We start from the raw sequence: 15073 nt of genomic DNA on the forward strand, positions 1-15073 counted from the left end.
ATTCTAAAATTTATAACAAATACAAAAAATTAGCCAGGCATGGAGGCACACAACTGTAATCTCAGCAACTTGGGAGGGTGAGGCAGGAGCATCCCTTGAACCAAGGAGGTGGAGGTTGCTGTGAGCACAGCAGCCTGGGACACAGAGTGAGACCGTCTCAAGAAAACAAACAACAACAAAATCTATAATGGACTGAGATGCATTTTTTTCCCATTCAGATTAGAAAACAATTAAATTTCGATACTTTATTCTAGAGATGGATATTTTGTTGGAAAATCTCGTCCTTTATTCTTGAGAACTTATATTGTGAGAAATCTTTGAAAATCTCTTTGGAAATGCACTAGCTTTAACTTGATGAGTTCTCTTTGAATCAGTCATTTCTCTTAGGACACTCTAGCTTCACATGAAAAACATAAAACTGGCCGGGCACGGTGGCTCAAGCCTGTAATCCCAGCACTTTGGGAGGCCGAGACGGGCGGATCACGAGTTCAGGAGATCGAGACCATCCTGGCTAACACGGTGAAACCCCGTCTCTACTAAAATACAAAAAAAATTAGCCGGGCGAGGTGGCGGGCGCCTGTACTCCCAGCTACTCGGGAGGCTGAGGCAGGAGAATGGCGTGAACCCGGGAGGCGGGGCTTGCAGTGAGCTGAGATCCGGCCACTGCACTCCAGCCTGGGCAACAGAGCCAGACTCCGTCTCAAAAAAAAAAAAAAAAAAAAGAAAAACATAAAACTGTATGAGTTGAAATATTTCTTGCCAGGGCACTTGTTATGAGAAATTACAAGCAGTTCATGCTGAATAATAATGAAGTGATTTAAAAAGCTCTAGGGTTTTAGCTACATGGCATTTTATGTCCTATTAAAATAACAGGGAGGAATAATTTCAATTGTGCAGAAATATACAGTAATCTCCAGTAAAAATACATAAAATATAATACATAGCATATTTTTTTTTATTTTATTTATTTTATTTTTTAAGACGCAGTCTCACTCTATTGCCAAGGGCAGAGTGCAGTGGTGCGATCTCAGCTCACTGCAACCTCCAGCTCCCAGGTTCAAGTGATTCTCCTGCCTCAGCCTCCTGAGTAGCTGGGATTACAGGCGCCCGCCACCACACCCGGCTAATTTTTTGTGTATTTTTAGTAGAGATGCGGTTTCACCATGTTGGTCAGGCTGGTCTCAAACTTTTGACCTCGTGATCCGCCTGCCACGGCCTCCCAAAGTGTTGGGATTACAGGCCTGAGCCACTGAGCCTGGCCAAGATATCATATTTCTTCATTCAAACACCTTAACAAATATTTGTTAAGTGACTTAGCTAGGCAAGATGTCAGGCCTGCAGGGAACCATAACAGAGAAGTGGAAACTTCAGTTTAGAAAACTGAATATACAGTTTTAATCACAAGATAAATGCCCCAAATGCTAAAATGTTACCTCTGCCTGTGTTAAGGTTTTGGAAATATTTAATTTGATTAAGACCGTTTTCCTGTATTTTCGATTTTTTAAAACTTTGTATTGGCCGGGCGCGGTGGCTCAAGCCTGTAATCCCAGCACTTTGGGAGGCCGAGACGGGTGGATCACGAGGTCAGCAGATTGAGACCATCCTGGCTAACCCAGTGAAACCCCGTCTCTACTAAAAAATACAAAAAACTAGCCGGGCGAGGTGGCGGGCACCTGTAGTCCCAGCTACTCGGGAGGCTGAGGCAGGAGAATGGCGTAAACCCGGGAGGCGGAGCTTGCAGTGAGCTGAGATCTGGCCACTGCACTCCAGCCTGGGCGACAGAGTCAGACTCCGTCTCAAAAAAAAAAAAAAAAAAACTTTGTATTTGCGATTAATGAAAAAAATTGCATCTTGCTAAAATTCTTCTATTTGTTTCAAAAGTACAAAATATTCTGAAATCCGTCGTTAGATTTGAATTCTACCAACCGTGGGTATTATTTCCAGATGAGCAGAATTAGACACAATATAACGAGCACCAAAGGTCAGGGGTTGCATTGAGGGTGAAGTCTGTAGACGCACACCACAGAAGCGACCTTCCTCATCATCTATCATCTGAGGAATAAGGGGGAGAAACATCAGAAAGCACACAGAAAAAGAAATAAGCACAAATAGTGGCATAAAAGTTTTCTATATATTGTATTGAGTAGCATGTAGGATATGATTCAGTTGATGTAAAGATTGAGATGATGGGGCCAGGCACGGTGGCTCACGCCTGTAATCCCAGCACTTTGGGAGGCCGAGGCAGGTGGGTCATCTAAGGTCAGGAGTTTAAGACCAGCCTGGCCAACATGGTGAAATCCCATCTCTACTAAAAATACAAAACTTAGCTGGGCATGGTGACTGACGTCTGTAATCCAGCTACTTGGGAGGCTGAGGCAGGAGAATTGCTTGAACCCAGAAGGCAGAAGTTGCAGTGAGCTGAGGTCATGCCACTGCACTCCAGCCTGGGCGACAGAGTGAGACCCCATTTCAAAAAAATAGATTGAGATGATAGATAGATTATATTTTTATAATCTATACATTTTATAGTCTATTAAAATTTTATAATCTATTAAATTTTATAATCTATTATAAATAGATATAATCTATTTTAATAAAATATGCAAATAATTTATTGCTCCATAATTTTCACAGTGGATACACCCATGTATCCAACACCCAGAAGGAGATACAGAGATAGACAGATAGGTGGTAGAGTGGTAAACTAGATAGATAGATGTAAATGTGCCTCTATGCAAAATAGATATGGTATTAACCTTTTGCTGATGGACATCTCAGAGCCAAAGGGTTTCTTGTGAATGGTAAACTTATCATAAACTCCTCTACAGTTTGATTTTATTTTTACACTGTGGAGAGTTTGGCCAGGGGGCTTATAAAACCAAAGGACAAAGGGACTTCCTTTTGGTGCCTCAGCCGAGGACTGGTAGCTCAGCTGTGTCTGTGAACACGTCTCTGATGGGTGAGGGTAGAGATGTCACTTCTCTCCATCACAGGGCTGCTGTGAGATGCTCGGCCACCTGAGCACCGGGGAGCAGATACAGAAGAGTGAGGTCCCCTCTGAGAGGCCCAGAAGCTGGAGCAGAAGGCGAGACCTCAGAACTATCTGAGCAGGCACCAAGGACATAGAATGGAATTCAAACAATAAGAAAACCTTTCAGAAGTCTCAGGGGCAACTCAATAGAGACTTTATGGAAATAACGAGCAAGAATTTAAACTAAAAGCAATTGACAGTAGGTGGCATTACTAGTCCAGCTGTCAGACACCCTTGGGGTAATGACTGGGAGAGGGTTCAAGGGGGCCTCAGAGAAGTTGGAGATGTTCTGTATCTTGCTCTGGGTGCTGGATACATGGGTGTGTCCACTCTGAAAATTATGGAGCAATACATTATGTGCATATTATATTCATTTTAAAATATCAGTGGTAGTAATGAAGAAAGAATGGGCAAAGCTGAAATATAAACTGGGCCTGGAATATCAAATAAAAGAAAAAAATTCAAGTTATACTGAGCAAAGGGATGAAATCATGATGGGGATTAAGCAGCGAAGGGATGTGGAGACCTATCCAGGAAGCATCCCACATATGCCTATAAAGAGAACCAGCTCCAGAAGGATAAAAAGAAACTGACGGAGGAAAGACATGATGTATCCTGCCATCTCTGATGAATGATTATTTTAAATGAACCGATATATTCAATGTAAATTATAACAACAACAGATTGGAAGTATAAGAACCAAAGACATCAGTATAACATTGGCAGGGTTATCATTATGGACTCATTTCTGAAGAGGTCGAGAGACATACTGCTGTACTTATTTTCAAAGAATGGAATAGCATTCTTTATTTGTTAGAGTTCTTACTATATACATATATATTTTTCCCATAGCATGAACATTCCAGGTAATATCTTAGGTTGTCATGTTTTTCACTATTTCTTACTGATGTATCCCCATCCCCTAAAATAGTGCCTAGAATATATAAGGCACACAATAAATATTTGTTGAATAGATATATTAGTCCATTCTCATGCTGCTGTAAAGGACTGCCCAGGACTGGGTAATTCATAAATGAAAGAAATTTAGTTGACTCACAGTTCCACATGGCTGGGGAAGCCTCACAATGATGGTGGAAGGCAAAGGAGGAGCAAAGTCACATCTTACATGGCCGCAGGCAAGAGAGAGCCTGTTCAGGAAACCTCCCTTTATAAAACCATCAGATCTCGTGAGATTTATTTGCTCTCACAAGAACAGCACAGGAAAAACCTGCCCTCATGATTCAATCACCTCCCACAACACGTGGGAATTATGGGAGCTACAATTCAAGATGAGATTTGGGTGGGGACACAGCATTACAGTAATGGAAGTATGAAAAATCAGGGTGTTATGACACCCCCAAAGGAACATAGTAATTCTCTACCAATGGATCCTAACCAAAATGAAATTTTCATCTATTGGTGCTGAATATTGAACCACATGCAACAATCTCCATAAAAATTTAGGACTTCCGAAAAGGGAGCTTCCTTTTCTGGGTCTCAAGGAGGAGATGGGCAGAAGAAATAATATGCAGAGATTCTCTCACTGCATTTTATTTTATTTTATTTTATTTTATTTTATTTTATTTTAAGGTGTTATGACACCCCCAAAGGAACATTGTAATTCTCTACCAATGGATCCTAACCAAAATGAAATTTTCAAAGTGCCAGATAAACAATTCAAAAGACTGAGCTTAAAGAAGCTCAAGAAGAGATGCAAGATAAATGTGAAAACCAACACAAAAAAATCTGAAAATTCATTCAGGATGTGAACTAGAGATTTACCAAGGAGACAGATATCTTAAAAAAATTAACATCTAGAAATGAAAGATTCATTGAAAATATTACAAAATACAGTGGAAAGCTTTAATCATAGACTAGACCAAGCAGAGGAGAGAACCTGAAGACAAGCCTTTTTAATTAACCCAGTCAGGCTAAAATAAAATAATAAATAAATAGAAGTATGGGGCTACATAAAGCAATGAAACTTACGAATCATCAGTATTTCCAAGGGAGAAGAAAAAGGAAAAAACTTAGAATCTAAGAGAATAACTGACAAAAATTTTCCTAGTCTAGCAAGATATTTAAAGATCTGGATAAAGGAGGCCCAGTGATCACCAGCAAAATACCCTGCAACATGAACTTCACCATAAGATATGGTCATCAGACTGTCTAAGGCCAAGTGAAGGGAAATATCCAAAACTCAGCAAGAGAAAAGCATCTAGTCACCTAGAAAGGAAACTCCATGCGATTAACAGTAGACATCTCAGCAGGAACCGTACTAACCCAGGAGAGAATGGAGTTCTATTTTCAAACCGCTTAAAAAAAAACCCTGCCAACCACAGACGCCACCACGCCCGACTAATTTTTGTACTTTTAGTAGACACGGGGTTTCACCACGTTGGCCAGGTTGGTCTCCAGTTCCTCACCTCAGGTGATCCGCCCCCCTCAGCCTCCCGAAGTGCTGGGATTACAGGCGAGAGCCATCGCCTCAGCCAATTTTCTCCTGTATTTAAATTACCCACAGTAACCACCTTAAATACAGCCAGGCATGCTCTCGCCTCTTGTGATTGGGATGCAAAGATGGTAGGCACCAGGACAGTAAAGTTTAATGAAATCTTCCTGGCATAATCTTCGCACCAAGGCTGGAGGCACAGAAGCAGCATTTTATTCACAAACACAGCAGCTATGGAGCTGCAGAAAGCAGAACATCTGCTTCATCACTAACCTAAGAGAGGGTGTGGGACCATCAGCCTTTTGTAAATGCGCTAGAGGGAGATGCCACTGAAAGGAAGGAGTTACCCTAGAGATGTGAGCAAGTGTGAGACTCTCATTCAGATATTATCCGTCTAAAATTTGGTGATAGAGGCCGGGCGTGGTGACTCATGCCTGTAAATTCAGCACTTGAGAGGCTGAGGCAGGAGGGTCACTAAAGGTCTGGAGTTCAAGACCAGCCTGGCCAACATAGTGAAACCCGTCTCTACTAAAAATACAAAAAGTTAGCCAGGCATTGCAGCGTTTGCTTGTAATCCCAGCTACTCGGAAGGCTGAGGCAGGAGAATCGCTTAAACCCAGGAGGCGGAGGTTGTAGCGAGATCATACCACTGCATTCCAGCTTGGGTGACAGAGCAAGACCCTGTCTCAGACATAAAATAAAATAAAATGAAATTTGGTGAGAGAATCTCTGCTATTACTTCTTGTAACCATCTCCTCCTTGAGAGCCAGAAGAGGAAGGTCCCTTCTCAGTCGACCTGAATTTCGACGGGGATTCTTGCATGTGGCTCCATATTCAGCACCTATAGGTGACCCTCGGGGAGAGTGATCCATGTTCTCTCCATGAAAACTGTGCCTTGCCCTTTCTGTTCCACTGGAGGGGCCGAGGGGATAACCTGGAAATATCATTGTCATCTTCTCTGGTCTCCTAAATCGCTCAGCTTACCTTCGTCAGCAAGGCGTCGCTGGGGACAAGGTACAAGTGGAACTTAATGTCTTCGGGGTGGGGGTGAAAATAGAGCAACGTGTTGGAGGTGATGGGGATGGAGAGGCGAGTCCCCCTGGCGATCCGCAGCAGGATGCCCATCAGAGAGAAGCTGGGGTTGTCCAGGACAGCATAGAAAGGCTCCACCCGGGATGGACGCTGCAGGACCATCCCTTCATCCTTAAAATGGGCCACGAGGAACCAGGAGACGTCCACCTCACCTGCCGCAGGAGAACCGCAACAGCAGTGAGACAGCACGCGCCCCGGCAGCCTCCACAGCCTCCGCTCACCCCGCATTACCTTGGAGGGAGATGAAGTGGGGGAGGTGGATTTCGGCCACAGCCTCCTCTGGCTCTGCAGTGACAGCAAACAAGGGGCCGGCCGCCAGCCACTGTTCATGGTGCTGCAGGTCCAGGGCCAGGTGCTGACTCCAGGAACCAAACGCAATCGTCACCGTGACCGCATCCCTTACCACGAAGCCGAGGCCGGTGGCTGACCACAGATACCAGCCAGCAGTGGGGAACCGAAGGCTGAAAGGAGCCAGAGTGATGTCATGACGGGAGAACCCCAGGACTTGGATTTAAGCAGCGATGTGCAGAGGGAGGTGGGATTTGAAGTGAGGCAAGTTCAGGACCCATCTGCGACTTTCACTACATTAGAAAACGCTGGGGAGTTCATTAACCTCTCTGGGCTCCAATTTCTCTGCACTATATATATATATATATATATATATCGAAATTAAAATACCAATTTCGCAGTGCATGAAATAAACATATTATTGATGAAATTTTAGCTATCATAAGGGATGGAGCCAATACACTTCGTTTATATCAGAGCTGTTTTCAAATCAGCATCTTCCATTCTTACCTGTATTTGTTTGCACTCTTATTGATCAACTCAACATCCACATTTCCTTCAGGCCCCAGAAACTGATCATATTTATAATCTTGTTTGAACATAAAATGGAGTTCAGCATAAATAGAGGAAATCATCTGATGCATTTCTGAGTAAACAGCTCCTGAAAAAAAGATACTAGACACATAAGAGGTAAAGGGTTGGAAGAGGCATGGCCTGAAGGACTCCTGGAGGCTGAATTGCACAGGTGCTGTTGGGATACAGATATTGAAAGAGAACAGAGTGACCAGAATATGGAGTTTTGCTCATGACTAAAAGTATACCCCAAATTCCATAGGGCTTTCTGGGAAGCCAGGCTAGACAGCTTTGGTGGGAGGCACCGTTTGCTGAGGACTGGAACCAATGCACCTACATTTCTACTGGCCCCAAGTAGCAGATGACATCTTCTGCTAGTGAGGCAAGTCCAGGTCAGAAAAGGATCGAGCTTTTCTGCAAGGTGAAACAGCGTGCATCCTTCCTAGTTCCTGCTGCTGTCCCCAGCCACCAGGACCATCCCCTGGTTCCCCTGAGCATTTCCGTGCCCCAGCGGTGAGAGGCTTACATGTCCCCATTTAAACTGCACAGTGCACTGTGGCCGAGGTAAGGAAAATCACTCCTGATCTCTTCACTGCGCAAAAGACTCTAAATTGTCTTCTCCACATAAAACCACATAACATTTCCATCAATCCACACGCCCTTCACTCCTCTCCCTATTAGCCCATTACCTGAAACTTGTTCTTCTGAAGATTCCTGGTCTTCTGATACACTGGAGGTTGGGATCCTCATTTCACAAAAAGATGAAAAATATCAAGAATTAGTTGATGAAGATGAAGACGACGTTATTAAAAACTGGAGCTGCACCGTCCAGTAGAGTAGCCGCTACCCGGATGTGGTATTTAAATTTGTATGAATTACACTTAGGTAAACTTGAGTTTCTCAGTTGCACTATGCACATTTCAAGTACTCAACACCTACGTGTCACTCACGGCTGTAACACTGTGTAGCAGAAAACAGAACACTCCCATCATCACAGAAAGTTCTCTTACATAGGATGGGCCTAGACGACCAAAAATTAGAAGACATTTTGAATAAAGATATTTTTATACAGATTTCTAAATAATAGAGCTACCGTGCTGCCTTGAGCCACATGTGTCCTGACGTCTCTTCTCTTTGGACTGTGCCCATGTTCAACGTGCACACAGCCAGCTTCTCTGGCTTAAATTGCTCCAATTGGTATCATATGATGTTGGAATCAAAGACTGAAGCAGTAATGAACCAATGCATGAAATGCATGCATTTATATTCCAAGGTACTTCCAACCTTGACCACACCTGGGAAGCTTTAAAAACAACCCAATACCCAGGTCACAGCCCACACCAATTGAATCAGAAGTCTGGAGGTGGGACCGCAGCATCAGTGCTGTCAAAGCCTCACAGGTGATTCCAGTATTAGCCAACATGGGCTCCATGTTCTACAGGGTCAGTCAATGGTTCATCAGGTTAGAAGTGATGGAGTGTCCTTTAGGTCAAGATATTCACTGGCCAGTATGACAGCCACTAGCCACACAGGCCTATTTACATCTTAGTTTTAAATTGTTAAATGTGAAAATCAGTTCCTCATTTGAAGTAGCCATATTTCAAGTGCTCAAAAGCCACACATGGCTCTTGCCCGCCACCATGTAAGACATGCGTTTGCTCCTTCTTTGATTTCTGCCATGATGGTGAGGCCTCCCCAGCCATGTGAAACTAAAAGAATTTTTCTGGGGAATGGACATAGGCGTGGGATGTCTGGCAACAAAATCTGCTTTGGAGAGGACCCCAGGGAACAGAGATGAGGTCTCAGGCTGCTCTTCAACTCCCAGCCCCAAGAAATCCTTCCACCATGGCCTCCCAAAGCACTGGGATTACAACTGCACTCAGCCTGAGCATTACTGTTTGATAGATATTCCCAAATCCCTCTCCACAAAAGGTTACAACAGTGAACACCTCCATCAGCTGAATATCCGTGAAAGCAATCGTTGAGAAATTCTGAAGTAAGTTCAAAACCAAACTGTAGAAAAAAGTCATTGATAAAAAAAAAAAAGAAAGCAAAAAAAGAAAGAAAATAATTGAGGAATTATTACTAAAGGCAACTTTTGTCTAAAAAAAAAAAAAAGAACATTTGATTGCAATGCAAAACCACCTTTCAGCTGGAACATAAAGCCTGTTAAAGACATCAACAACGAAAGCAAAAATCCTGAATATTTTTTCAGCAATTCTAATTAAAGTATGCATCTTTTTAAAAAAAAAAAAAAAAAAAAGCCACATGTGGCCAGTGGCTTCCACACTGGACAGCACAGAGAGGGAACATTTCCATCCTGGGTGAGAACTCTGTTGGACAGCATTGACTTTAGAACGTCTGCTGCAGTGCAGTTGACCAGAGGGTCCTGCTTTGGGGTATTTGGCATTGGTTTTATTCTATTTTTATTATGATTATTTTTTAAATTTATAGATTTAAAATTTAAATCTCCATCTCAATTTTTAAAATATTAATAAAATAATAATAACAATAATGAAAGATTTAAAATTTAAATCTCGCTCTGTTGCCCAGGCTGGAGTGCAGTGGCACGATCTCGGCTCACTGCAAGCTCTGCCTCCCAGGTTCAAGTGATTCTCTTGCCTCAGCCTCCCAAGTAGCTGGAATTAACATGTATGCACCACCATGCTCGGCTAATTTTGTACTTTTAGTAGAGTCAGAGTTTCTCCATGTTGGTCAGGCTGGTCTCAAACTCCTGACCTCAGGTAATCTGCCCACCTCAGCCTCCCAAAGTGCTGGGATTACAGGCGTGAGCCACCACATCTGGCCCGTATTGGGTCGTTCTTGCATTGCTATAAAGGAATATCTGAGACCAGGTAGTTTACAAAGTAAAGAGGTTTAATTGGCTCATGGTGCTGCAGGATGTACAAGCATGGGACCAGCTTCTGCTTGGTTTCTGGGAGGCCTGGGGGAGGTTTAACTCATGGTGGAAGGTGACGTGGGAACAGGCCTGTCATATGATGTCAGCAGGAGCAAGAGAGTGAGGCGGGAGGTGCCACACACTTTTTTTTTTTTTGAGACGGAGTTTCGCTCTGTCACCCAGGCTGGAGTGCAGTGGCCGGATCTCAGCTCACTGCAAGTTCCGCCTCCCGTGTTCACACCATTTTCCTGCCTCAGCCTCCCGAGTAGCTGGGACTACAGGCACCCGCCACCTCGCCGGCTAGTTTTTTGTATTTTTCAGTAGAGATGGGGTTTCACCGGGTTAGCCAGGATGGTCTCGATCTCCTGACCTCGCGATCCGCCCATCTCAGCCTCCCAAAGTGCTCGGATTACAGGCTTGAGCCACCGTGACCACGCACTTTTAAACAACCAGATCTTGCATGAACTCAGAGTAACAAGCCACTTATCACCAAGGGGATGGTGCTAAACCATTCATGAGGGATATGCCCCCATGATCCAATCACCTCCCTCCAGGCCCCACCTCCAACACTGGGAATCACATTTCAGCATGAGATTTGGAAAGGACAAAGATCCAAACCATATCACTATTGTTATAGGAAGTATTATCAGCCAGGCGCAGTGGCTCACGCCTGTAATCCAAAAACTTTTGGAGGCTGAGGCAGGTGGATCACCCAAGATCAGGAGTTTGAGACCAGCCTGGCGAACACGGTGAAACCCCATGTCTACTAAAACTATGAAAATTAGCTGGGTGTGGTGGCAGGCACCTGTAATCCCAGTTACTTGGGAGACTGAGGCACAAGAATCCCTTGAACCCGGCAGGTGGAGGTTGCAGTGAGCGGAGATCATGCCACTGCACTCCAGCCTGGGCAACAGAGACTTTGTCTCAAAAAAAAGTATTATCGTTAGGGGAAGCTGGGTGAAGGCTACATGGGAACTCTAATTATTGTTATTATTATTTTGAGACGGAATCTCACTCTGTCTCCCAGGCTGGAGTGTAGTTGCATGACCTCAGCTCACTGCAACCTCCACCTCCCGGGTTCAAGGGATTCTCCTGCCTCAGCCTCCTGAGAAGCTGGGATTACAGGTGTAGGCCACTATGCACGGCTAATTTTTATATTTTCAGTAGAGATGGGATTTCACCATGTTGTTCAGGCTGGTCTCAAACTCCTGACCTCAGGTGATCCACCTGCCTCCACCTCCCAAAGTGCTGGGATTGCAGGTGTGAGCCACTGGGCCCAGCACTTTTTTTCCTACTTCTTATGAGATAGAAACTGTTGGAATAAAAACTTATGAGAACAAAGAAGAAAAATAACATATATACTAATTTTTATGCAAATAACCTACATGTCTTTGATTCTTATGAATGTACATGAACCAGAGGAGCAAGATGTCAAATCTTTAATTTTTCCCCAACAAGTATATGTCCCTTACAAATAATTTCTCACTCTGGCTTCAGCCTGAGAAAAAAATTACAGTTTTCATTTCTTGCAGTTTTTTGCGTAGCCTTAGCCTTGTGTGTTTGATGCATCTACACTGATACTGGATCTACGGTTCCAGGGAAAACAAATGGAGTTGGCATGTGAGCATGTCAGAGGAGCTCGATGGTTGGACAATTTCCTCACTGTGATGTAGTGAAAGTAGCCCAATCCTTAGGGATGCCATCCTTAGAGATGTCATCTGTAGAGATGTCCATCCTTAGAGATGCCCATCCATAGAGATGCCATCCTTAGAGATGCCATCCTTAGAGACATCCATCCTTAGAGATACCACCCTTAGAGATGTCCATCCTTAGAGATGCCTTAGAGAGGCCATCTTAGAGATGCCAATCCATAGAGATGCCATCTTTAGAGATGCCTTAGACATGCCTTCCTTAGAGATGTCCATCCTTAGAAATGCCTTAGAAATGTCCATCCATGGAGATGCCATCCTTAGATATGCCCATCCTTAGAGTGCCATCCTTAGAGATGCCACCCTTAGAGATGTCCATACTTAGACCTGGCATCCTTAGAGATGCTTTACAGATGCCATCCCTAGAGATGCCCATCCTTAGAAATGTCTTAGAGATGCCCATCCTTAACAGACACCTTCTTTGATGCCCATCCTGTAATAAAATGCCATTCCTCCACATTTTTACTGAATTAACTGCATCTCTGTTTCCACACAGTAGACAATGATCTTATCTCAGGAGGCATGCCTCCTTTGATTCTCAATCCCTGATGTTCATCACAGTCTGTCACACTTGGCGATGCTCACTACTGGCTTCTCAAAGGATACTGTGTTTTTGTAAACTATAGGAGCCTAAGAAGGGCCCTACTCTTCTATCCTTCATTGGTCCTAAACAGGAGGGAATGTTAACCTGATGAAGTTGTTTGCACAACCCTGGATGGACTGAGCTTATTTGAAGGTAGGATCTCTTTATTTAGGGCGAGTGTGTCAAGGATGATGGACACCAGAGAAATCTGCATTCAGTGCCTTTCACAGACATCACTCAGCAGTGACAGACCTGTCAAAATTGTTGCTTAACCTCTCCGAGTATCAGCTTTCTAACTTGTAAAATAAGGATACAGTACTCTCATCACAAATCCTTGTGGTGATTAATCATAGAAGGCTAAAATTACTTAGCACAGAGCTAGGAAGCACTGGGTTCCCAAAGCAAACAATTCATCCTAGTCCGTGGTCTTTTATGCATGCCAGAGCATCTGTCTCAATCATTTCAGACCTTTTTTTTTTTTTTTTTTTTGATGGATTTCACTCTTGTCGCCTAGGCTGGAGTGCAATGGCACAATCTTGGCGCACTACAACCAGGTTCAAGCGATTCTCGTGCCTCAGCCTCCCAAGTAGCTGGGATTACAAGTGCCTGCCACCCAGCCCGGTTAATTTTTGTATTTGTAGTAGAGACAGGGTTTCACCATGTTGGCCAGGTTGGTCTCGAACTCCTGACCTCAGGAGATCTGCCCGTCTCTGCCTCCCAAAGTGCTGGGATTACAGGCGTGAGCCACCATGCCCGGCCAAGGCTGCTATTTTTACAAAGTATGGACTGAGAAGGTTGTAAACAATATAAATGTATTTGTCACAGCTCTGGATGCTGGAACGTCCAGGATCAAAGTGCTGGCAGACTCGGTGTCTGCTCCTGATTCATAGAGGGCAGACTTCTTGTTCTGTCCAAGCATGGGGAAAGAGAAAGGAGCTCTCCAGGGTCTCCTTCATGAGGGAACTAATTCCATTCATGAGGGCTCTACCTTTATCACCTGACACCTCTCAAAGGCCCCATCTCCTAATAACATCACATTGGAAGTTAGGATTTCAACATACGAATATTGGAGGAACACAAACATTCATTCTACAGCAGTGTCTGAATTGCATACATGGAAATATTTGGTCAGATTAATTTGTTTTGAGTTCCAAGACCATGTAAAACAGTGCATTTGTTTTCTACAAATGAGAGATAAGCCGTGTGCTGATGAGGAGCCACTGAAATGCACAGTGCGAGGGCTTAGTAAGTCAGGCTGCATGGTTCTGCTCTGATCTGGGTGTCATGCTGTGGGATTGTCAAGAGCATGGTCAAGGCCATAGGCCCATGCATCAAGAAAAGAGCTGGAAGAACAGCCCTAGACTCGCTTTTGCTCAGGTATGAAGCAGCCATGGTGAAAATCAGGGAAGGAGAGAGAAGGTCTAAAAAGTACACCTGGGCCGGGCGTGGTGGCTCACGCCTGTAATCCCAGCACTTTGGGAGGCCGAGGTGGGCAGATCAAGAGGTCAAGAGATCAAGACCATCCTGGCCAACATGGTAAAACCCTGTCTCTACTAAAAATACAAAAATTAGATGGGCGTGGTGGTGCACGCCCGTAGTCCCAGCTACTGGGGAGGATGAAGCAGGGGAATCGCTTGAACTGGAGATGCGGAGGTTGCCATGAGTTGAGATTGTGCCACTGCACTCCAGCCTGGGTGACTGAGGGAGACTCCGTTTCAAAAACCAAAACAAAAAAAGTACCCCTGGGTGCCCCTGGGGTTTTCCCTTCATTCATACAGAGATGAATGAGTGAATACAATGTGAGCAGAACCTTTCTTCCAGAAAACATCCATGGTGCTCTGTATCTCATGAACTATAATGAGATGCAGAAGAATCAGCCATCAGGAACCCGCACAGAGCGCAAAGTCACTCACCGTCTCAACAGCTCTTCATCACTGCTGCTACTCTCTTCATGACACTCCTTTTTGTCCATTTGTCAAATGTTGTATTTATCTCTTTACTGTATCTTTTTCACCCTAAAAAAATAAAAAGAGGTTGTATTTAGGTACATGGGAAGAACCGTCAGATAAATCTTAGCTTCCGTGTCTCTAAAAGGTTGACAAAAGCACTTATTGCTCATTCAAAAGAGATGCATCAGTGGAATTGCTCCTAGTAGCGGTAGGTGCTTAGGACAGAGGCCGAAACAGGAGAGCTATAAAATAGAAACTTCTTTTTTTTTTTTTCCTAATGAAGTAGGTGTATGGATTTTTCAAATTCTTTTATTTTTGATGTAGCCCTGCATCTGCAAGTTAAGCCATGTAGAATAGTAACTTCTAGAGATTCCAAACTGACAGAGGCAAATATGTGATTATTTTCCTTGCCTTCCATTCTTCTCTCGTACAACTCTAATGGTTTCTCTTGCCTAAATCGTCACCTAGATTTCTTTAAAATACTTGGGTTTAGGAAC

The 15073-nt window shown here is 43.9% G+C and overlaps 2 protein-coding genes and 1 long non-coding RNA gene across 7 annotated transcripts in view; 1 reads left to right on the forward strand and 2 right to left on the reverse strand.

Moving 5' to 3' along the window:
• Positions 1 to 4044, forward strand: part of LOC110741943 — a 19942-nt gene extending 15898 nt beyond the window's left edge. For both annotated transcript variants that reach the window (XR_004180220.1, XR_004180221.1), the window contains exon 4: positions 2994 to 4044. This is a non-coding gene — a long non-coding RNA (uncharacterized LOC110741943). The remainder of the gene's footprint in view (positions 1 to 2993) is intronic.
• Positions 1 to 15067, reverse strand: part of CARD8 (caspase recruitment domain family member 8) — a 16724-nt gene extending 1657 nt beyond the window's left edge. Inside the window, exons 1-7 of one of the 2 annotated variants that reach the window (XM_031659096.1) lie at positions 14740 to 15067; positions 14541 to 14642; positions 8126 to 8181; positions 7374 to 7524; positions 6807 to 7036; positions 6468 to 6727; positions 1927 to 2052 (exon numbers count right to left, since the gene is read on the reverse strand). In XM_031659096.1, the coding sequence (XP_031514956.1) occupies positions 1927 to 2052; positions 6468 to 6727; positions 6807 to 7036; positions 7374 to 7524; positions 8126 to 8181; positions 14541 to 14599 (882 nt within the window). In that variant the 5' untranslated portion in view covers positions 14600 to 14642; positions 14740 to 15067. Of the gene's footprint in view, positions 1 to 1926; positions 2053 to 6467; positions 6728 to 6806; positions 7037 to 7373; positions 7539 to 8125; positions 8219 to 14540; positions 14643 to 14739 lie in introns of those variants that run through there. The other variant, XM_031659097.1, reaches the window with a different exon arrangement.
• Positions 1 to 15073, reverse strand: part of ZNF114 (zinc finger protein 114) — a 75858-nt gene that overhangs the window by 49424 nt on the left and 11361 nt on the right. The window lies entirely within an intron of this gene.

This window comes from Papio anubis, chromosome 20, assembly GCF_008728515.1.
Source record: "Papio anubis isolate 15944 chromosome 20, Panubis1.0, whole genome shotgun sequence".
NCBI lineage: Eukaryota > Metazoa > Chordata > Mammalia > Primates > Cercopithecidae > Papio > Papio anubis.